The 23218-nt window shown below is 40.3% G+C and overlaps 1 protein-coding gene across 1 annotated transcript; it reads right to left on the bottom strand.

Annotated features, from left to right (window-relative positions):
- Positions 1 to 1220: 1220 nt before the first annotated feature.
- Positions 1221 to 22107, bottom strand: strc1 (stereocilin 1). The gene is made up of 28 exons (XM_086298952.1): positions 22065 to 22107; positions 19798 to 20484; positions 19653 to 19677; positions 17924 to 19253; positions 16772 to 17596; positions 15144 to 15212; positions 14947 to 15057; positions 14663 to 14817; positions 12868 to 13054; positions 12036 to 12151; positions 11261 to 11390; positions 10980 to 11162; positions 10407 to 10449; positions 10114 to 10298; positions 9005 to 9145; positions 8492 to 8553; positions 8197 to 8332; positions 8009 to 8097; positions 7703 to 7838; positions 6579 to 6775; positions 4987 to 5077; positions 4517 to 4688; positions 3007 to 3182; positions 2704 to 2859; positions 2408 to 2550; positions 2158 to 2306; positions 1865 to 1962; positions 1221 to 1382 (listed from the first exon to the last, which is right to left on the bottom strand). The coding sequence occupies exons 1-28, from the start codon at positions 22105 to 22107 to the stop codon at positions 1221 to 1223; spliced, it is 5997 nt and encodes a 1998-aa protein (XP_086155078.1).
- Between the last annotated feature and the right edge of the window lie 1111 nt (positions 22108 to 23218).

Here is a 23218-nt window from a genome sequence, read left to right as displayed (position 1 = left end):
TCTGAAAATTGACATAATTCTATTGTATTGACTGTATTGCATTGAATACAAGTACCCTTTAATTTCTGAGGAATTCTACAGTAAATCTGGATGAAAATTGGCACACAGGTACAGTAGGTGTCCCAGAGGAGGGATGTGTTGAAAGTTGGACCTCAACTATTCAGGATGACTTTTAATGAATTTTTGAAATAAACATAATTGTAGTGCATTGACTGTATTGCACTGAATATGAGTTTACTGTGATTTCTGAGTAATATTACAGTAAATCTGGGTACAAACTGGCCCAGAGGTAAAGTAGGTGTCCGAGAAGAGGATTGTGTTGAAAGCTTGGCATCAACTTTTAAGAATGATTTTTAATGAATTTTTGAATATGCAACCAGACTGTCACGATGGCTGTATTGAGCTGTTCCATTGTAATTTGTGTGCGCGCGTGCGTGTGACTGTTCACGCGCGTGCGTGTGTGCGCGAGTCTAGGCTTTCAATCAGGATATAAAGCGAAAAGGCGCTACCGTAAAGACTGGTGTAAAAGCGCAAGGAAATTTATGCGGCGGATAGGAGGCGGCTGGCTTGACCGCGGCTCACAAATGACGGCTCACTTTACCGCAGTGACCATCCGTCGGCTCTTACTTCGGAAACATGGCTTAAAAAATTTCTCTTCAACGACTTAATCCGATAAAAAAAAAAACGATCTCTTTACCCGTTGGCTTCCCGTGGCTGTCATGCGACCGGCTATTGCAGTTAATAATACAACAGCTTCTTGCCATTTTTTGGGTTTCTTTTTATCGCTGTGTAACTGAGTTCAATTGAAAGCCTGCGTGCGCCAGTACCTCTTGCCACAAGTTCCCAGAATCCTTTGCGGTTTTACCCCTGAATGACGTCACATTTTCAATCTTTATCCTGCCCGGGCCGATTTTTTGTCCCAGTCCAGCCTTGTTGAGCACCTTTGGGATGTGGTGGAACAAGAGATTGTGCAGTCTGCAGATCTGGAGCAACTGTATGATGCTATCATGTCAACATGGAGCAAAATCTCAGAGGAATTAAGAAGTAAGGCAGTTCTGAAGGCAAAAGTGGATCCAACCTGATAATAGCAAGATGTACCTAAACTAGCATAAAACTTTGGTAAGAGTTTTGATAAGGGCGATTATATTTTCATCAGGTAAAGCGATTAATGCATAAAGAAGACAAATCAAGTTTAATGGTTATCAGTGGACAGCAGTGATTCAGGTTTTACCTCTGAAGTCTACAAGCTTATCGTCCCAGGGTGTTAGCACCATAGCTAGAGCTGTTTTCTGGAGGTCTGACAGAACAGAGCGCTGGTTATCAGTTACTGCAACAGCCTGCTCGTAGGAGAACATGGCGATCTTTTCCTGGGAGAATACCACCTTTTGAAAACAAAACACACAGCGGGGGGATAGAGATAAAGATAAATTAAAGACATGATAAAGATTTGTCAAGATGGACGCAAAAACAGGAATACATTTTTTTTATTGTAAAAAAACAAATGTTACTAAAAAATTATGTACTTTTTACACATATGTAGTTTAGCTCACCTTGATATTACAATAATCGGCCCTGACCAGTGAAACTAATCTTTCTGCCAGTGAAAAGAAGGTTTACTACCCGTTTAATCTCTGACATGATATACTGTGGTGTAGTATAGATTGCTGTGGGAGAGTTTGTCATTAGCAGGAATTGCTGTAAAAGTTATTAAAACACATTTAAAAGTCAAAAATAGTATTTCCTCCTTCACATTTTCTAAAGCCATCCAGTTGGCCGGATCGGAGTCTTTGTTGGTTCATTTCTGGCCCCCGTGCTTTATGTTTAACACCCAAGATATGGTTGGTTTAATTAAATCTTGACTCACAGCAAACTTTTTTGGTGCCATCATTGAGATAGCCAAAGGTGCGATTCCCTCAATTTGCTCTTTTACCAGCGCTGACATGGCCATGTCTGGGATACCCACTGAAAAACAAGCAAAGTGTTCCAGTGAAACAGAGCAAAGGGTGCTAGAAACAATGAATCAAAAGCTTTTACAGCAAAGCATAGAGGAAAACAAAATGTCTTTGATTTAAATCTCTCACCACACATTAAGGCAGATGTAGGACTATGCATAGTACAACTAAAATTCATGTGGAAAAGACAATGAATAGACAATACCTGCCAGGACTCCGATCTCAATGAACACATCGGTGCCCCAGGAACTCATGAGTCCAAAAACGAGGCTGTGGGTTAGCAGTTCAACAAGAGCTTGCAGCTGCTCCTCTGAGCAAGACAGCCTCAGCCGACCCAGCCTGAGAACCGCCTTACTGCAGCCATCGGAGGGAGACAGAGTACAAAGTAAATTCAAGTGTCAAGCTGGGCTTGAAAAAATACGCTTCATTTAAGCATTTTCCGATATTGTGCGCACCTGAGCTCTATAGGATTGAAAGACCTCAGCTCTGTGGCTTTAGCGCCACACACAATGTATCCCATTGCCACCAGAGTGCTGGAGTCAAGCTGGCTCGGATTCTGCTTGGTGGAGTTTAACACGGTGGAAAACAGTGTGGCCAGCTAGGACGACAACAAGTTATAAACCAGTCTAATACAGCACAATAATGCCACAGCTGGTATTATTCTTATCAGACGAAATAAAAACTGCCCAAAACACAAAGCAATTTTGATGTAACATGTAAATATTTGAACTGCAGTGGCTAAAATACTTACCTGTCTGCTATTCCAGTCACTGACTGTGCCCAGAGCGGCGATGCTTCTCCGCTCAGTCAGTCGAATGGCATTCAGCTCGTCTAATGATAGCTGTGTCGCTATTACACCGAGCTGAGAAATCACAGCCTGAGAGAAGGATGAGACTGGGCCATATATCTTCATATATTCACGTTAATACCGAGAGGCCCGGAGCAAAGACAGAGCAGAAACACAGTGTTAAGACCTGTAAACTTTGGCCATCATCAAATGAAACACATGTAAGAGGTTTTTGTTGGACTGATTCAGATTAACAATCAGTCTGACCTGCTTGACTTTCCTGAGCACTTCAGTGCGTTGGTAGGATGCAAGAAACGGGTCGTGACCCATCAGCTCCAGACAGTTGGAGAAGGCAGATGAAGGCATGCTAGTCAAACTGCTGGAGAGCCAAACGGAGGGGGCTGTTGTATGCAGAATCTCACAAGTAGGAACCACTGGAGTCACTGGCCAGCAACACACACAAACATATGATCAGGAGATTATCTATGAAAATGTGTCAGCAATGTAATATAACCATGGCTTAGTTTGAAGTTGTCAAGTTTTTTTGTTTACTGAAAAGTATTAGCCAAAGTCTTTCTGAAAAATTTAATTCAAGAAGCTAATTTTCACTGTTAGAAGATCAGCAAGTTCTCCTGCTACAAAAGTCAACTTGCAAAGAAATTCATACGCACAAATGTATTACGCTTTCAGCTGTACCAAAAGACAATAATGCAAACAATGTTTAGAAGGATAACAATTCCATCCAAAACAATGGTTGGGTTAATAACTTGTTGTTTTTTTTGGACCACTGTTTCAGTTCATTTTCCAGTCTTTACTTAGAGGCGATAAAACGTTTTTTTTCATCAAGCCTGGTCACGTGATTGGATAATAAATAAAAAATAAACATTATCATTCTGTATTTCCAATTCACTCACTAACTTAACTACGTTATTCATACTAAATAGAGAGCATCACAAAGCTATATTAACTACCCCACTGCCTATTTTTCATTCAATATGCTGTTTGCCTACCAATAATCCTCCCCCCCGCCTCCCCTCTATATGACTGCATAACAGAGTATATAGACTTTATATAGCATAAAAAGTTGAAAGAAAAGGTGGATGATTTTTTCCTAATTTCCTACTTTAATTAAACAAGGCTAACTTTCATATATTCTATATTAATTATGTGGGAAGTGAACTATTGAGAAAGTGTTTGTTTGATTATTTTTTTTGGTTAAACTGATTATTATTAATTATGGCTTTTAGCCCATGAAAATTAGAAATGCCAGCTCAATGAAAGAAGGATTTACGATACTGAAATTTCTAAATTTCTCTTTCTCTAGACTTCAGGACCTTGATTTCCAAAAAAATGCAACATTCACTGTAATCAATCCAGTTTTTCCTTCTTTAGCCGCATACATTTTACAGTGGATGTCCCCTCACTGTTTGGCAACTTGACTGTTGATCGTGAAACACCTTTGCACATAATTAAAATGTCTTTTTTTTACTTGAAGTTATTAAAATTGAAAGTGCTCTTTGCAGAACTAAAAAATCTTCGCCGGCTGTTTCACCTTTTTTCAAGAGTATATGCTAACATAAGCTAACTAAACTAGTCTGCTTTCTGTAGACTGATATGAACCTCTTCCTGCCTAGAGCCCTTGCATGGGTCCATGTCATGTCTTGTGACACTTCAAAGGCAGCAGAGAATGCTACATTCACTGAAGAAATTCTTAATCCCACCAAATTTGATGAAAACCATACAAGGTTATTGTAAGAGAAACCAAAGTAAGGCTTACATGACTGAGAATTTAGTTTAAGGAAGCCCAGGAAAAACTGCAGAACAAACTGCTGCCTTTCAAAAATGGTCTTCCTCTCAGTCTCATCTGAACACAGCATCCCGATGTCCCCACGTTCCCACTGATGGTGGCTCATGAACAGCTTCTCTATTCGCTCCACAGTCATCAATGCCTGCGGGCACACAGACACAGACAGCAACACGCACATTTGAATGGGTTACAGGAAGACAGCAACCTCATCACCTGATCTTGACACCTTTTGGAGATGTGACACCCGAGAGATTTCTTTACAGGCTCTGACTTAACATGTCATTGGATCAAGTTCTGACACAAAGCTCCACTGTGGACTTCTGGACACTCAGCGAATGTGTTGCACTTTGAAAAAAGTAATAATAATATGGGGAACTATTCAGGCTCTGGGTTCAGATATTAAGTATTAAATACTGAAAGAAGTGCAGCAATAAACTTACCAGGGAAATCTGCTGCAGTTTGTCTTGAGGCAGGAAGAAGAGAAAGCGGTCCACCTGACTGAGTGTTGTCTGGTCCCAGTTCTCCACTGGGCTATGAGGGGGAGACAAGATCATGCTATCATTGTTCCTTTTATCTCAGGTTGTGTGCAAAGCCTCTATCAGTGGAAAGTTTAGAAAATAAATTTCATATAACTTCATTTTCATTTTAAAACCTATAAAAACTGTAAAAGAAACATCCTTACAAGGCCAACTTCTAAAAACTGCTGCGTTGGACTTTGTTGATTAATTCATGCCTCTGTGAACTAAATATTCTATGGATACATTCACATTCTTGAAATTCTCACCCATTTAGTATATATGTGATGCAGTTGACGTGGAAAAACATAATAAATACAGTGCAAGAAAAAGTAAGTGAACTACAGTTTTTTAAAATTCATTCCTAAAATGGTCACATCTAACTTACACTTATGAACAAATAGTCTAGTTCAATGATTAACACAGACCTCATTGCATTCTTCCTTTTCACAATGAATATATAATTTCTACTGTAACAATGTAGCTTGGAAAAATGATGTGAACTCTAAACTTATGATCACAACAAAGGTTGACATGCCAAAAAAAACACCCAGACCAACTGTGGAGTGATGAAACTACAGTTAGATTGTTTGGGAATATTAATATTATATTAGTTATCCAATTTAATACAACGTTAATAATACAAATCTATATAAAAAGAGCAGTGCATATCAACATAAGTGAAGGGAATCGGCTCATCATCACTGAGCTATAAATAAATGATCAAATTTATCAGTGCTTTAACATCATGGGGGCTTTCAGCTGAAGCTTAGCGTAGGCTGGGTAAGTGACTTTACAGGGAATGCAAAGATATTTAGTCATCTTAATCCTACACCTCAACTGCTAATGATGCTGTAGAAATGCCAGAAATTAATTAATTATATACCTTAATGTCAGTTTTCAGCAGTTGAGCTCAGTCGCCACACAAAATATTATAATTATTTTTGTGATTAATTCAATTTAATGTATTCTTGTTTATATAACACCAAATGAAAACAGTCAATTCAAGGTGTTTTGTATTGTAAGATCAATTATAAGGAAAATAACACAGAGAAAACTCTGACAATCAGAGGACTCCTTAAGAAGTGAGGTGACAGTGGGAAGGAAAAACTCCCTTTTAACAGGAAGAAACTTCCGGCAGAACCAGGCTCAGGAAAGGGGAAGCCATCTGCTGCGGCTGGTTGGGACTGATAGGAAACAAGCGGGCCAAAAGACAAAATGTGGATTAGCATATATGTGTTTCTAAACTTGTGACCTAAAGAGGAGCTGCCCACAGAAAGGGTTCTTAAATACTGTTTCTTGTCATTATTTCTCATTTAACCTAAGGACCAATTTAACCTTTCTATGTAACATGTTATCATTTCAGATCTTTATGTTAATTTTATTTATTTATTTATTCATTTTACAGCTCACACAGCTGCTCAGTCTTGCTGTTTTCCTGAGAATCACTTGTTGAATAAATGTTGAATAACACTGTATCTCCTTTCAGCAGACAGTTCGGTTTGTGGTAATGTTACCCAAAGGCAGCAGGCTCTTGGAGAATACGAGCCACGATTTCCATCTTGGTGCTGCTGTAGCAGAGCCCATGGAGGAAATCCAGATTTTGAATGAAGAACCTGCGGTCCACCTGAATAAAAACCTCATCTACCACAAACGGTGCCATGATGTCAAGCAAACGGAACTCCTCCTCCGTGAACACGCCTGTATACATGCCCTGGAAATAAAGCACAAAAAAATATATAAATAAAAAATAGGATATTTCAAGAGACATGGGAAACAAGAAAAGCGTACTAACTAAAAGCTGGCAGAGAAAAACTATTTATTAACTCTTTGGTAAATCCTGATTATCTCAATTCTAACATTTCATCTATGCTCATGGTAAAAAGAAAGTACACACTCTGCAAGTCTGCAAAATGCAATTCTAAGGTTTTACTTATTAGGACATGGTTAAAAGTTAACTAGCTTTTAACCATGTCTTACAACCTGAGATTACACAACACATGACATATTACACCATGTCATTATTTATTTAACAAAAACTCAGAAGCAGTGTATACTCTTTAATAAAAACCTTTTTGCTTGCATACATTCAAAATTCAACATGCTAGTGGATTTAATAACTGTTGGCACCTTTTATGGCAGAAGTAACGTTAAACAAACTGATACCTGCAGATCAGACTTTAAAAAGTGTCATACACTCTTGAGATCCTTCAACAGTATCTGTATGGGGGTGAGGTGTGGACTCCAAACTAATCTGATCTACTGAACTTGATCTCACAGACGTCCACACTGAAATGAACCTATAAGAAACACTGATGAGCCTTTTTTTGATGTGTGTTATCTTAGCAAGGTGCTCATTTTTGTGGTGAGTACCGAGTACTGTGCAGTTCTTATGTTCCTAACTGATGATGGATGAATATTTAAACTTCCACCTTACTTTTCCGCTGTTTGTAAATGTTTGACAGTTGCTAATTTTAACGGTGTTTTTGGTCTTAGCTAAAACTTGGAAGAAGCTCAGATTATATTTTAAGACAAACACAAGAATAAATCCAGATAACTGTTATCATTTTTGTCTTCTTTTGGTAGCTTCTTTTCCATTGAACCTCAGAAAAGGGCCACTGGGAAATCAGGCTCTACTTACCAACCTCTGCGCCATTTTATCAACAAGCAGCAGCTGCTTTGTTCGGGACAGCAGGAGAAAGTGATGCGGTCCTGCTATAATCATCCTCCTGAGACTGTTCATCATATCTGTGGAAAACCTTTTTATGGCACTCACCCTGCAAGACACAAACACACAAGACCAAAACAATCCAAAGTTTTGTTTCAGGGCAAAGAGTACACAAGGGTCTCCTGCATTGCACACATACTCATTTTTCACTAAAGGCATGCAAATCTTATGGATATTAAAGTTTTTCTGCAGTAACTATAATGCCAGCTTTGGACTTACGGCATTGAAAGTGCAATTTCAACTCCAAGATCTTCAAGCAGTTCAAAGAAGAACTCAAACTGATAGAGCACCTCGATTATACAGTTTTTCTGTCCAGAACAACAGACACATAATAGAAGTCACACATTAATGATCCTTGAATTAACGTAAATATCTTAAATGTCAGGAATTAATTGATGTGTAATTACCAGTGAGGTGTGAAGAAGACCAGGCTGCTGCCTGAGCAAGGCCAGGATGCTTCTCGCTGAAGAAGGTGACCGATTTGCCTGAAAACGATCTCTTAAGACAGCACAGCTCACACCCTGCCCCAGCGTTCCCAGACTCCTAGAGTCAATAGATGCGCAATAGTTAATTTATAAAGCTGCAAAATTGCTGGAAAATAAGAGCATCAACCATCAAAGGGGTTCATATATTTTGAAAACAGACAAGAAAATAATTGCTATGATTGCATGTTCATCTGTCTGTCAGATTAAGTGTACTTACAAGAAATGTTGTTTGATCAGATTTGGATTAGTATCAAGAACCTCTCTGAAAATTCCTCTAGCCTGGGGAAGAAAGTGGAAAAGTGTTGGCGTTGTAGTGGTAGCGTGCAGGTTTGCATGATCGGTTGCATTCAGAGGCTGATCCATTCACAGTGTCGCTGATGATGCCATTCTTCACTTAATAATTTAGCAGCTAATCGAGATAGCGTCATGCACACCTCACAACAGAGAGGAAGCATATCCAATAAGAGGAAGCATGAAGAGATCAAAACACAACAGAGAACTCCCTGCTTCACTGTGAGAAGCTTTTACGTATTCATATACCGGAAGTGTTGGTACAGCGCATAAAGATGTAAACTTCCTACCCTTTTCTTCCTCTTCCTTTCCCCGTTTTGAATTCCTAATAATGTTTCACTCATAAACTTTCTTTTATATTTATTCAAGCCGAGCTGTTTACCACTCTGCGGTAATGCAAAGCAGGCGCTAATGTCACAGATGTGCGCTGTTGTGATACCTGCTGCGTGTTCCAGGGTTTTGTAGATGTATTGGAGAGGCTGTTCACAAGTAGACGTTTCCTTGGAAGAACACTGATTAGTGGTGTGCAGCCGAGCAAAGGAGCTACATCGTTCAACCAGGTGACCACCTCTGGGAAGCCCTAAACACAATAAAGATAACACAAAGCGTTGCAGCAGGTGCTCGACACAGATGCATTCTTCTTCTTTCAGATGCTCTCTTTAGGAGGTGCCACTGCCTCCATCTCACCCCATCCCTAGCATTCTCCTCTGTCACACCAGCGTTCTCCACGTCTCCCTCCACTACCATGAATCTTCTCTGTGTTCTTCCCTTTTTCCTCCTGCCTGACATCTTTTGGCCAGTATATCCACTTTCCCTCCTCTGCACGTGTCCAAACCATCTCAGCCTTGCCTCTCTAACTTTTTGTCCAACATGCTTAACCTGAGCTGTCCCTCATATGTACTTATTTCTAATCTTGTCCATTCTGGTCACTACCAATGAAGATCTAAGCATCTTCAACTCTGCCATCTTTATCTCAGCCTCCTGTGTTTTTATTTATTAGTACAGCTATAGACAAACCGTACATCAGCAGTTCTCACTGCCATCTTGTAAACCTTCCCTTTCACGCTTGCTGCTTCCTTCTGTCACAAATAACCCCTCAATACTTATCTCCACCAGCTCCACCCTGGCTGCACTCACCTCGCTTGTGCACTGTCCAGGTATTTAAACTCATCTACCTTCACCTTCACGCAGCTTTGCTTTTACACATGTATTCTGTCTTACTAACTTTCGTTCCTCTTTTCTCCAGTGGATACCTCTCCAGACTCTCTTCCTCCTGCTCCCTACTCTCACGATAGATCACAATGTAATCTGCAAACATCACAGTTTCCAGACCTCATCTGTCAAGCTGTCCATCACCCTCATGTAAACCCACATTTTGAACCCCTTGATTTGAGCCCAAAGATCCCTGTTTGAACTAAAGGAGGAGACAGAAAAGAGTTAATTACATGGCTATAACAAAAACAAATACAATGCATTTCTTCAAATTAAACTGTGGCATTTAGTGTGTGTGTGTGTGTGTGTGTGTGTGTGTGTGTGTGTGTGTTTTACCCATAGTTTGGTGGCTATAGCATTGGCTTGTGGAGGGAGGAGGAGGCCTTTTCTGTCAAGCAGACAGAGACCTTGTGTGTGCTGCGAAATAGCAACAAGGGTTGAGAGCAGTTTATCAGATGTAAGCATCAGCAAGGTCTCTGTCTTCACTCCTACAATGAGAGAGCCGAGCTCCCCCAGCCGGTCTGGGATAAACTGGGCAGCCGGGAGAGAGATGATGATGATGTAAGTGTAAGGCCCAAAAATACAGAGACAATAACTGAACTCACTTCACTGTGATGAGTTTCCAAAACTTACTCCATTGACTGAAGACAGCTTGTCTACTATTACAGCTGCCTGAAACATTAAAAACAAAACAAGTAATCATTCAAACACCTCGTCAACGTGTTGGTTAAATTCACCGTTTCCTAAAATATGAAAGTCTTGTGGGGTTTAGTAACACTTGTTCACACAACCGTTTCGGTCGAAATGGCACAAACTATGTGTAGCTTTGAAGATGTTACTTCTCTGCAAGACTCCTTAAAGACATATGAAACCAACAGCTGTGAGGCTGAGGAAAACGCAAAAGGCCTCAGTTCAGATGAGAGCAGAGGATGAAGTAAAGCTTAGGTCTGTTCTTCATGAGGCCTGTCACCAGTGCTGAGACAGGCTGCCAGGCTGTCAGCTGTTCCTAAGATATAAAACTCCCACCAGCTGCTACGCAATCCAACCATCTACTGCCAACACATGATTGTACACTCACTGAAACCGGGCCTTGGAAAGAAAAGAGTCAATTTGCTAGTAAGAAAGGAAATTACACCAATTACAGATGATGACTGTGGTTGCCAGCTTCTGGTATAGATTTCAGGTTTAATTTACTCCTCTACCTGTGCAGGACTGAATGGAATAGAGTTCAGGGTGGGGAGGACAGAAAGCAGCTGAGACGTGGAGAGACCCTGCAGGAAAGTCACGCCCAGTGAGGGCAGGAGGAGCGCGATCTCTGCCAGGCGCTCAGCAGGGACTGCAGACGGGACCTGCAGCTCGGTGGTGTTCAGTAAAATATTGAAAACCTGCCAACAAAGTTAAGACAAACAAAAAGAGCAATTATTACATGAAAGTATACATTTAAAAAAACAGTGAAGGAACTGCACATGAGTTCTGTTCCTACCAGGTCACTTGGCAAACGGAGTCCTTTACGTGTGCAGCTCATAATACTCTCGCGGATCACACTGAAAGCCTCGGTGCCTTTATAAACATAGAGATCATCTGGGTCTGCCAGGCATGCGATACTACCCAGCCTGAAATCACAAAGCAATGTTTCAACAACACACTCACAGGAAACACCTGCCAAAATATTACATGTATTTAATTTTAAGAAAGAAAGAAAGATCTTAGTTTTTTAATTGGTTTGATTGATTATTTTAAAGGTTTTTGTGTCATTTTTAAAGGTTTCTATAACCTAAAGAAATCAAGGCATTTCTAACTAATCAGTACACATGCTGTCAAATAATTAAAAAAAAAAACTTTACAACAAACCTTGAAATTTTAATATTGTGTGTAGGTGATACTTTTTTTAAATAAAGCAAATTTAGTTATGAGGATTGGAAGTCAAGCAAGTAGATTGTATATATGACAAACTATTAAGTTATATTAATAAAATAAAAGGTTCAAATGCACCTAAAAAAAGACCATCCAGCAACATTACATCAAAACTAATTACTGTTGTCCCAGAACTTCTTCAGCGATTTCACTTGGATGAGATAAAGAAATGTTTCCCTTGCTGAAAATGCTGCATACAGCTGAAACTTTTGGGGGATTTATTTCTATTCCTGGATTATTAAGCATGCATCAACACATTGTGTTCTGTCAGGTTTTATCTATGATTACAAAAAGAAAACATGGATGGAAAATGTTGGAAATGCCTTCCTATAGTCATTCCAAACCTGGAAAAGTCCTGAGCTGTTAGGTTCCTGTAGGTGCTGATGAGGTTGCGTGCTACAAATTCCTGCTTTAGTGGAGTGAGGGTGTTTCTCTGCAACACATCCAGCCCATCAAGCAGCTGCCGATGAAAGCATTACAAAAGTGACATATCACAATTAAGTATTAAAAATGGGCCAATACATTTTGCAATATAGTGACAAGGAAAGAAAAAAACAGTACAGTGTAAAATTTGAGGATAAAAAGACTGCATGCTGTGCACTTTAAACAAGGATTAGCTGAAAGACAAACATGTATGTTTCCCCTTTGCCCATGCTTTTTTAATTCAGACTAAATGGAAGGTAATATTTGTTTATATGTTGTGTTTATTAGCAGTGCAAACCATCCAAGGTAAATTATAGTAAAACCTTTGGAAAGGTATATGTTTCTTTACTTCCTTGCCTCTATAGCATAACACATTTGTGCACATCTAATGCTAAAAAGTTAACAAACTCAAAACTTTTAAGAAAGTCACACAAAACATAAAGTGTAAAATGTCAATTTGTGGGGGGGTTTCTCATTTTGTTTTGTAAAGTTTTAAACAGTTCCTTTTATTTTTTCTTACTTCAGTATTGAAATATCAGTAGCCATGCTCATTCCTAATTCATGTTTTCCCAATATTACTTATTGAACACTGGCCCCTAGAATAAAACCCACAGTAGTGACAGAGACAGATGAGTCTGTGCTTTCTTTTGACCAGCGTGTGACAAGTGGCTGTGTTCTGCCCTGGGGCCGATCCAACTAGCTGCTTGCTTCTCAAGTTTCCCTGCCAGGTGTCAGAGCTCAGAGGGCCGTTACCTGAGCAGCTGAGAGGTGTTGGAAGTTCTGGAAGGGCAGGTAGGCGATCAGGTTTCCTGTGTCCTTGATGAGCGACTGTTGACCTCTGGTGATGCTGGAGGGGGACAATGCTTTGCTGTACCACAATCCAAAGGCCTGCTGCTGGTCCGGGGTCATGCTCTTTAAGATTTCATTAATTTTGTCCCGACTGGAGCAAAAACATTAAAATAATATGGTTTGTTTGAACTTTCTGCTGAAAAGTTAAAAAATAATAATAATAAACTTATTTATATGTGACCTTCTTTGAATTACTGCATATAGTATAGTACTGGCAGGCATCATTAAATTTAGCTTGACTTAGAATAAATATTAAAATTCTTACAAAGGTACAAAAAGGCCTGAACAAGCCTAAAGCTCATTAACAGTCTATCAAAGACTTCAAATCTCTTAAGTTTAAGTCATATAAAAATCAAAGTATAATAGCAGCCTAATGATTAAATTCATTCTAAAACCATTTCCCCTTTTTTTCCAGTCTCATTATTATATATTAGGTTAAATATCCATGGCCAACAGGTACATATTTAAGATGCAAATTTCTTACAGCAAGAAAATGATTTTCCAAAGTGAGAAACTGGAAAACAACTGCAACAAAGAAAACAAGCGTTATCTGGATTAAGATAACTCTGAGAACCAGCTTGCATTACATTATTTACAATGTATAATGGATGCTCTGGACTCTGCATGGCAACGCATCATTTCACTTCTGACTTCATTCAGATCCCAGAGGCATTTTCTCAGGGAAGAAAAATATATTGAAATGAATCTCAGTGAATGTTCAGCAATGAGCAAAGTAAAATGATACAAAGCATGACCCATTTTCCATCTCTTTGAGTAAAAGCACCTCATCCTAACCTGAAAATGAGAATGGATGCTTTTAAATTTCACACCTATTATGCTATCTTTCTTTTTTTTTATTATTGACTCAGGAGCCACTTTAATAGCCTCACATGTTCAGCTGCTTCTTCATGTAAATGGACAGCTCAGCACATTTAGGCATGTAAGCCTGGTCAGAATGACCAGCTGAAGTTCAAACCCAGCATTAGAAGGAGGGAAAAAGACGATTTATGTGACTCTAAATGAAGCATAGCAGCAAAGGAGTCCCTCTAAAGTTGCCTACAAACAGGAAACTGAGGCCGCAATTTACATGGGCTCTCCAAAATTAGACAATAGAAGATAGGACTGATAAGTCTTAAGTTCTGCTGAGATGGTAAGGTCACCATGGTGGTGGTGGTGTAATGGTGCGAGGAACATTTTGTCAGCACACTTTGGCCGCAATCCAGTAAAACGCCTTTCATGTGTGGTAAAACAGGAGAGTCACATCATGGATGTGCAGCCAAACATAATCTGCAGCCAATGTAATCTGCAGGAACTATGTGACATTATCATATTAATAAGGACTAAAATCTCTGCGGGAGGTTTCCAGCACATTGTTGAATCTATGGTGTCGTTCTAAAGGAGGTCCAATCAAGACCTGCAAATTTGTACCTGATAAAATGGCCGTCTGTGGACATACTATTGTAAGGGTTCAACATAGCCACAGTTAGAGTCAAAACTCATAGTTTTGGTTTAAAATTATGTGCAGCAAAATATGTCCTACTTCCAAGATAATCACAAGAACAAAATGAAAAATGTTAGCCTTTCAGGAACCAGAGACACCGTTTTAATCCCTCACACGGGACATGTGGTAAGTTCCGAAAATAATAATGCTTAGATGCATGAGTAGTGGGCTCATTAGTAAAGAAGCTCCATCACTTACACATTGATGCTGTTCTGCCAGGGAGGCAAAGCTTGGATGTCAGCTGGGCTGGCTTTAGTCAGCATTGGAGCGAGCTCAGGGAAAAGAGTAACATCTTTTACCAGGTGAGTCTGCAGTATCTCTGACACCATGGTGGACAGGTACTCATTGGGCAACTAGCAAACGGAAGAAAACAATGTCAGCGAGAAAACTGTGCCTCAAAGAGATACAACAGATGAACTGACAACTAAGACTTCTGGGAAGGGAAATTAAAAGGCGGATGTGGTGGTGGTGGTCTTATTCACCTGCAGTGTGTCTTTGACACTGGCGTAGTACTGAAGGATGAGTCTGATGGTATGATTGTGAGCTTCTTTGAGCACTGGCCTCAGGCTGCTCGGCGATAAATTGAAGTACGCCTGCACATGTGGAAAGAATGCGAGCAATAAACACATACTGGATATTGTGGCAATTCGCATTAGTATTATTATACAACATATCTTACCTTAATGAGAAGCATTTCGTCAGTGTTCTGCAGGTTTCTTCCCGTCTGCAGCAGTCTGCTTAGCACCGTCTACAGAAGGGAAATATGCAGTTATAATAGCACCTTATAGAAGGAGCATCAGACACATATAATACAATTGTCCCCTTTGACACATTATTGTAAGTGTCAAATCAGTTGTGAGCCAGGAGAGATTAACACCCAGAGGAAGAGACTCATCATCTGGATATCAGTGACAGAAGTGTAACTGGACACCAGCTGTAGGCCGGCTGTACACTGAAGGTCAAATGACGCTAATGGTAAGTGATATGATGAATAATTAGATGAATGATAAAGCCAATGAACGGAACTACACAGAAACAGATTGAGTCTTTCTGAATAAAAGATGAGGTGAATCTCTACTCACACTACGCTCTGATTAACCTGCAGAGTAAATTTCTGAGAAAGGTGCTAAAATATACTCGATCAGCTCTCATTGACTAACAGACTCTCGCTGAGCCTCGAAGCAAAACAGAGCACAGCAAATTATCTCAAACCACCAAAAACTCTACATAGATAACAGATCAATGTAATAATGACAATTCAATAATATGACAATAAAAATAGTTGCAGAAATCAACATAGTACAGGATTAGCACTGGGCTTTGCCACACCTCATTTTTTATGAGGTTTTTTTTATAGGGATTTTTTTCTATCAAAGTGTGTTTTTATGTGTTTGGGATCATTGTTACTGTTAGATAACAGTAGATACTAAATATTACATGTTATTGTGCAGTACACAAGATCGACAGCGCACAATGTGCTTTGAGGTATCAGCCAAGAAAGGTGTCGTTTGTGTCTGTGAACATCCGTGTGTACACCTGTGTGGATCAGCATGCTTGTATTCCAAAGGTTTCTCCATGTGACGATCTGCTAGGGAGTGTGGGGAGCCATAGCCCCGTCCCCTAGGGCATGAAGCAGGTATGGAGGAGATCCAGGCCCCAGACATCCAGAGGCCCCAGAGTACGAGGACCCAAGGAGGACCACCACAGGGGCAACCGTGCCACCCTCCTGGGAAGAGCTGAGTAGAGCCCCAAACGAGAGGTCACCCAGCAGCCACGGAGCAGAGGCCAGAGGGGGTTGCAGTGACGTGCCCGCAGCAGCCAGCTGTGCCAGAGAGGACCAAGCCTCAGGCCCAGAGGCCTGAGGGCACCCCACCCCCGGAAGGGGCCCAGCTGGGCCACAGGCACCAGGCCCCGCCAATCAGCCACCAGGAGTGAGCCAGTACATACATGAGCACCCAGCCCCAGACACCAAGAACCACCAACACACCAACGTTTTAAGTATATTTTTAAAGGTGACCTTATTTGACCTCAAAGAAGACGTCAAAGGTCCAAAGGCCCACATGTTGTCAGTACAACATTTGTGGAGGTAATACACAGTAGTTCTTGTTCTTGTGGAGCTGCTTTTACCAGCTTCACAAAAAACAGAAAAATCGTATATATCACCAACTGTAATACATTAACATGAGCAAAATGCAAAGAAGGTTTTTTGAGCATTTCTAAACCTTTGGTCTGTCTACTTGTTCCACTACTGAGTATCTACTACTACACTACTCATAATCCACACGAGTGCATGAAAGAACCACTTACCCCAAAACACTGTAGCAAGACTCTCTTGTTGTCAGAGTTGTCCTCCAACTTGAAATAGTTGATCACAGATTTTAGCACACTTGGTCGTATTGTCTCAGTGACATGCCACTGGGTGATCTGAACCTCCTCCAGGGATAACAGGACAACCACAGTGGTGCTGACTGCTTGCTCCAATGCTCTAGCCACAGGTGGAGTCAGCAGATCCACCATCTTGGACCGCACACTGTCCACCCAACAGCGCACTACTGTCTGCAGGACCATATTCTGAGTGGCACACGGCTGACAGGCTGAAGCGAAGATGGTAGGGCAGCTCCAGTTGAACTCCTTCACCAGATTTCTTGCTAGGCAAAAATTAGGGTCCGTAGTGGTGCTAGTGTTGTTGTTGCTATTGTTGTTGGTGGTGGTGGCATTGGTATAGGTGGTGTAGGTGGTACACATCCTGTTCACCCACTGGCTCCACGGCTCACGGGACAGAAACAGGAGAAGACCGTCATTAGGGCAAATGGATAAGAAAAAATTGGTCTGATCATTCTCCCAGCATAGAGCCAGGAGTGCAGCATCTGGTGGAGATGTGATCCAGCTGGAGTATTGACACTGTTTAGTCACGCCTTCCACACTTTTATTAGGAGATGTCCCTGGGTCTTTTGAGTAGTTGGCACAGTGCTGTATTAGCCAGGTGTTGTCCTGATTGGCCAACAGGTTTTGTAGGACTGTATTATTGGCACAGACTCTGGAGGTAAAGTTAAGTTGGTCCATCTCAGCACAGAGAGCCACCTCAGTCATGTCCACAATGATGGGATGCGTCCAGTCAGAGTACTTGCACACCTACAGGACCATTTATGGTGAACACAACATGAGAATAAAAAGTCAACAGTTAGAAAATGGCTTTACTGTTGTATATGCAATTAATGCTGTTATCTTTAGTTTATTTTTTTTTTCTGTAAAGATACAAAATGCACTAGTGGATAAGAATATATAGGTTCAGATTTCAGAACAGAAATGTTCAGACTTTGGGATATAATGGGATGATTTTGTTTATAAGAGACTCATGCAGGCTTATTTTACTACATAAGGTTTAAAATAACAGTTCTTTCTTTTTTGTGCTTGTTAATTAGATTTTATATGTTCATTCTTGCCAGGTAAAACACCCACCTGAGGTGGTACGGTTATTTCCTCCATGTCTGTGCAGACTGATGTAAGCCATTTGTTCAGAGGATTTTGCAGCAGCTTTTCCAACACAGACTGCTTGCAGCAGACACTCTTCTGAAAAGCACTCTGATCATTCTGCCAACAAAGTCCGATCACAGAATCGTCCACCTGTCGTTCTCCCCACGTATTGTAGTCACACCACATTCCAATGTTGAAGGCCTCTGTAGGCTCGGGGTGTGGAAAGCTAAGAGAGGTGCGGCAGTGTTCCTCAAGCCAGGTATTTTGTGTGCTAAGAAGAAGGTTATCCAAAAATGTTGCATTAGAGCAAACCTTTTTAGTGAAACCGCTCTGGTCGAAGAGGATGCACATTGTCAAAAGATCATTGGTAATTTCCACCTCATGCCACTCAGAGTAGTGACAAAAATCTAACTGCGTATCCAAGCCAGGGATTGGCAGTGGAGGAGGTACGTTTGTGCAGTTAGGCATGAACTGAAAATGTTCAGGGTTAGACATTACAAACATAAAGAAGCTAGTGTTCTCACAGATGAGGTTGGTCAGTCTGACACTGTCGAGGCTCATGCAGAACGCCAGCAGGGAGGTATCCACCATGTTTGTGAACTTGTTAAGCCACTGGCCATACTGGCAGAACTCACTGACCATGTAGTCTGCAGAGGAGTTAGCGCAGTATCCGTACAACCAGCTGTTCATCTTTTCAGATAGCAGCTTCCGCATCAATACAGCATCGCTACAGACCTGCTTCACAAACTCCACACGTTCATTGTCACTGCACAGTGACACAAGGACAGGGTCCACATTATTTTGCAACCAGTCGTTATAGTTGCACGCAAGTTGTCTGAGGTTGGAGGCTTCCCTGGCAACTCGACGAGGTTTAGTGAGAGGGGTGGCGGCAGGGGCCGGCCTTGCGTTGTCAAAACTGCAGTCAGATGACCTGCTAACAAGTGGAGAAGCCAGTGTTTGAATAACATAACACATGTTGCTCCACACATTCTTCATTTGGTTGGAGCTGAGGGAGCTTAGAGCCTCGCAAAACGTGACCACATGCGTGGAAGACTCTACTCCTGAATTTGAGAGGATCTCAGCACACATTGTGTCGTTGATGGTGGCCAGATTGTAGCTATCACACAGGGTGTCGTAATAATTCATAGTGCTGTTTTCAGCATATGAAATGCTGCGTTGGGAGGGAGCACTGGGAGGAGTCTGGCATTCAGGTCCTGGATGCATAAATGCTGACTGATCTTCAGGGAGGAAGATGTCCAGGAGGATATCGATCAGTGATGTACTCAAAGACCAGCTCACATTGTTCTTAATTCCCCTGAACAAAACAGGAAGTTAATTATTATTGTACATTTTATACATCAAATATAATATAAAAAAATCATTGGTGTTATTCGTTCCACCTGTTAGTGGTCATAATGTTGTGCCTGACTGGTATGGTAAAGTCATGGTAAAAAGATCTAGTGCGGCTTTACTAGTTTAGTGTCTACATCCATCTTGTGGACAATTTTAACTGAGGTATAAAACACTTACATAATGTGTCCAGCCGGCACTTTCAAAGGATTAATATACGACTCACAGCAGTAATTCTTCCTGCTTTATCAGCAACCTTGTTTTGTAAAGAAGGAAAAGCATTGCCCTGTGGTGCTGATGTAGTTAAAAAGCTCCACAGGGCAGCTTAAAGATGAAGTTTATGCAAATTTTACTAATGACTCACCACATAATGAGCTGCTGGAGGTCTCCTAGAGAACACACAGGAAATCTAATTAGCATAAAACTGTAGAAGAATTCATAATAATAATTTCTGGAATACAAAAAAATTACATAATATAACAATAGAAGTATTTTTTTAAATGCTTTACCTTGTTGACAGGTCTCCTTTTCATCTAAAACTGGGACTTTTATTCCAAACTGTAAAGCTATTCTGGTGTAGTCCATTGGTACTTGGATAAATAATGCCACAAACCTTAAGGTGTATGTTACTGTTGCATCTATGAGTCCACCTAACACATTTATTAAGTTTTTAGAGAGAGAGAGACTCGACAGTATATTTATAAATGTTTCTTGGAAACCACTTAACGCTGCTGAATCCCCCATCCTGAGGTAGGTCCTGAAGAAGCTGCCTGACTCTTCATCAGTGGTCAGTGAAGAGCATGTCTGCGACCTCAGAGTTGTCAAAAAAGTCAGCAGTGGTTTCGCTAACTCCAGAGACACCGTCTTTGTCAGCTCTGCCTCCAGTCCACAGTCCTGTCTCCCGGACAGAATGCAAATTGTTATTTTGGGAAGATCATCTAAGAAGTTTTCTCTCAGCAGTGGCTGAAAAATATTGTACAAGTTCATCAGGGCACCATAATATGTGTTTAAGTCAAAACCGGCTCTGGTGGTAGAGGAGCTGAAGCTGCGTGTATCTCCATTAGATAGAGAGTGGATTTGATCAATAACTTTTTGGATATCTTCTTCTAACTTGGTGCCCTCACCAGGAGTCTGGTTTGTGGTTCTTTGCATTAATTTGGGTTGCAAACTCGTTTGCTCGACATCACATATGATTCCTGTTGATGCTAAACAGAAAGAAAGACAGAAAGAAAGAGGGTCATTGTGTTATTTTTATACTATGTATTCAGCAAGCTCTTACTCTAACTGAAGTCTGAAGCCTCTTTTAGTAAGTAAGTAAAGTTTATTTGTTAAGCGCTTTTCATAGACAGCCAATCACAAAGCGCTGTACACAAAAGGCTAAAAAGAAACAGAAGGTTAGGTACCAAAATAGACAATTTAAAACAAAAAACAACAACAACAAAAAAGTTACAACTGTTGTCAAACGTTCACTGGCATGAATGTCATGGTACTTTGGGGGCTTTAAATCGTTTATTTGAACTGTTTTTTTCAGGGTGGAATGGCTGTACAGCATACATCTTTAGTGACTTGAAGAAACGAGTTTGGTGCACAAGCTTGAAGTTATTTGGAATTTTCCCAAAGTCACACAGGGTTAAAATTACACAATGCATACATATATAGGCTCAAATGTATACATACAGCCCCACTAATATTTGGTTGAATGTTCTTTAACAAATTTCACCTTGACCAGATGTTTTTGGCAGGCATGAACAAGCTGGTGGCATCAGTCTGGCTGTGTATTTGACCACTCTTTTTGGCAGAATTGGAAGAGTCCATTTAAAGTGGTTGGTTTCCTGACACCAACCTGGCTTTAGCATAGTCCACAATTTTTTAACAGGGCTAAGGTCAGAGGTTTGTGTTTGAAAGCCTTACTTTTATTCCTCTCGTCACTGTGGCCAAACAGCTCAGTATTTGTCATGGACATTAGGCCGTTTCCAGTTCGTGGCTGGCTTGAGCTGTGGTGGTTCCTGAACATCCTAACTATTTTTTTCTCATCTGAAGGTGACAGTTCAGGTCTTCTTTCAGATTTTTGCAAAGCGGAGACACACCTTAAGAACTTTTTATGTACAGTTATTTCAACTGATGATCGTGGAATCTGCAGTTGTTTAGAAATGGCTCCTTGGACTTTGGCCACCCCAGTGAGTGCTATCAGACAAATCCTTTTTATGTTGGCAAAGAGAAACTATCACCTCAATTCAATCATGATCAGTGACGAGATCTTAATACACCTTGGTCTTATCAAGTTATAAGACACCATAGAGCCTTCAGCATCACGTATTAAAAGTGAGTGTATGTATTTGAACCTGTATGCAGCCTTCTGACCTTGTGTGGAAAAGAGAAAAACCAAAATGAATCCAAACTTATGCAACCAATACTTGGTTTTTTTTGTAAAGATGTATGCTGTACAATTATTCCACCCTGGAAAAAGAACGGCTCAACAAAATCATTAAAAGCCGTGACATCCATGCCCATATCATACAAAATGACGGCGTTGCTTAGTACGAAACAAATATTGATTTTTTTTTATGATTGAGAACCAACAATCAAGTTTACTATTCACACGATATATGATACTTGCGATGGAAAAGTCAAGACTTTCTATTAGCTAATAATGCTAAATTAACAGATTATTTTTAATTCAATTTGTGTTTTATTTATCATGTAATACTACATTAGAGGAACATTTTACTTTATTTTTTAAAATTAAGACTGGCTAAAAACTGTATTTTGTACTCACCAAATAAGATGCACACAATGCAAATAGCTGGTGCTGACCACATTGTAAATGTCCTGAAATGTAAGCAGGAAACCCCCTCAGAAAAGTTTTTGTTAAATCCTTTTTGTTGTAGAGAAAGTTTTTAGCTTTGCTGAGAGAACAGGCCAGAGAACAATCTTCATAACTGCTAACACTATAATGCCTGTCTCTGCTGAAGAAGTATTAAACCTCCTTAGGATTTTATCTTCGATCCTTCTTCGGTGCCGCTGTGCTCAAACAAGCTGCCGACTCTTCACTTCAGTGTCAGCCTGCAACTCTACACCTGGTCTGAAAGCACCGTAATTAAGGACACTGGTAAAGGGGAAAAAGGAGGTGTGAAATGAGGGCTGTGAAACGCAGAAGGGATTTAAGCAATGGGCACAGCCAAAATGTTGCATTATTAATCGAGTGTGTTGATTAAGTCCTCCATTTGAAACTGGACTCCTGTCAGGAAGAGACAGAAGACACCAGACTGACTGCTGGAAGATTTATATGACATCTGCTACCAACAACTCCCATACCCGACCTGATCCAGCCTCTAAAAAGAGTAAAATTAGAACATCTTTGAATCTAAGATACCATAAAATGATAACAATTCTTATCAACATACTATTTCCCCAAATATATGCAAGAAAAATGATGCGTATGATTTAGATGAGTATGTCTCACTTGCTAAAATTGATCTTTTGTTTCACCTCTTGTTTGACTGCAGCTCCATTTGTATGTTGAGGAGAAAGTGCTTACAAAAACACGCATGGTCAAACAGAGAGCAGAGAGAAACCTACATAGATCCTAGGCAAGTGAGAGGTTCTCACATAAAAAAATGAAATCAAACCAGTGCAAATACAGCAAATAATAGGAATTAAATATTCTCCCAACATCTTTCACTTCTTAGAAATGACTTGTTCATCTTGTTTGTACAGGTGATTATAATAAAAGCAAGTGTTTACCCCCGTCCTAATTTCTTAGCATACTTGTCATACTTCAGTGTTTCAGACCATAAAACAAAGATAATGAACTTTTTAAATAATGATGTAATTTATTAAAGGGAAAAAGTTATCCAAACCTACCTAAAAAGTTGTCCCCCTTTGTTGAATTATGAATCCGCTTGTATTAACCACAGGTTTTCTTGGGGC

The sequence above is a fragment of the Aulonocara sp. 'chitande type north' Nkhata Bay genome, linkage group LG1 (assembly GCF_057382095.1).
Source record: "Aulonocara sp. 'chitande type north' Nkhata Bay isolate Kocher_YH1m ecotype deep benthic linkage group LG1, A_spYH_male_GT1.1, whole genome shotgun sequence".
Taxonomy (NCBI): domain Eukaryota; kingdom Metazoa; phylum Chordata; class Actinopteri; order Cichliformes; family Cichlidae; genus Aulonocara; species Aulonocara sp. 'chitande type north' Nkhata Bay.
Note: the sequence above shows the minus strand (reverse complement) of the source record. Positions and strands in the feature narration are given on the sequence as shown.

Coding starts and splice junctions, on each gene's coding strand:
- strc1 (XM_086298952.1), bottom strand. CDS start 22,107: ATGTGGTCAGCACCAGCTATTTGCATTGTGTGCATCTTATTTG. Junction 10,450..10,979: donor TTCCATTCAGTCCTGCACAG/GTAGAGGAGTAA, acceptor TTAATGTTTCAG/GCAGCTGTAATAGTAGACAA. Junction 5,078..6,578: donor CAAGAGCCTGCTGCCTTTGG/GTAACATTACCA, acceptor TCCCCCTCATAG/CCCAGTGGAGAACTGGGACC.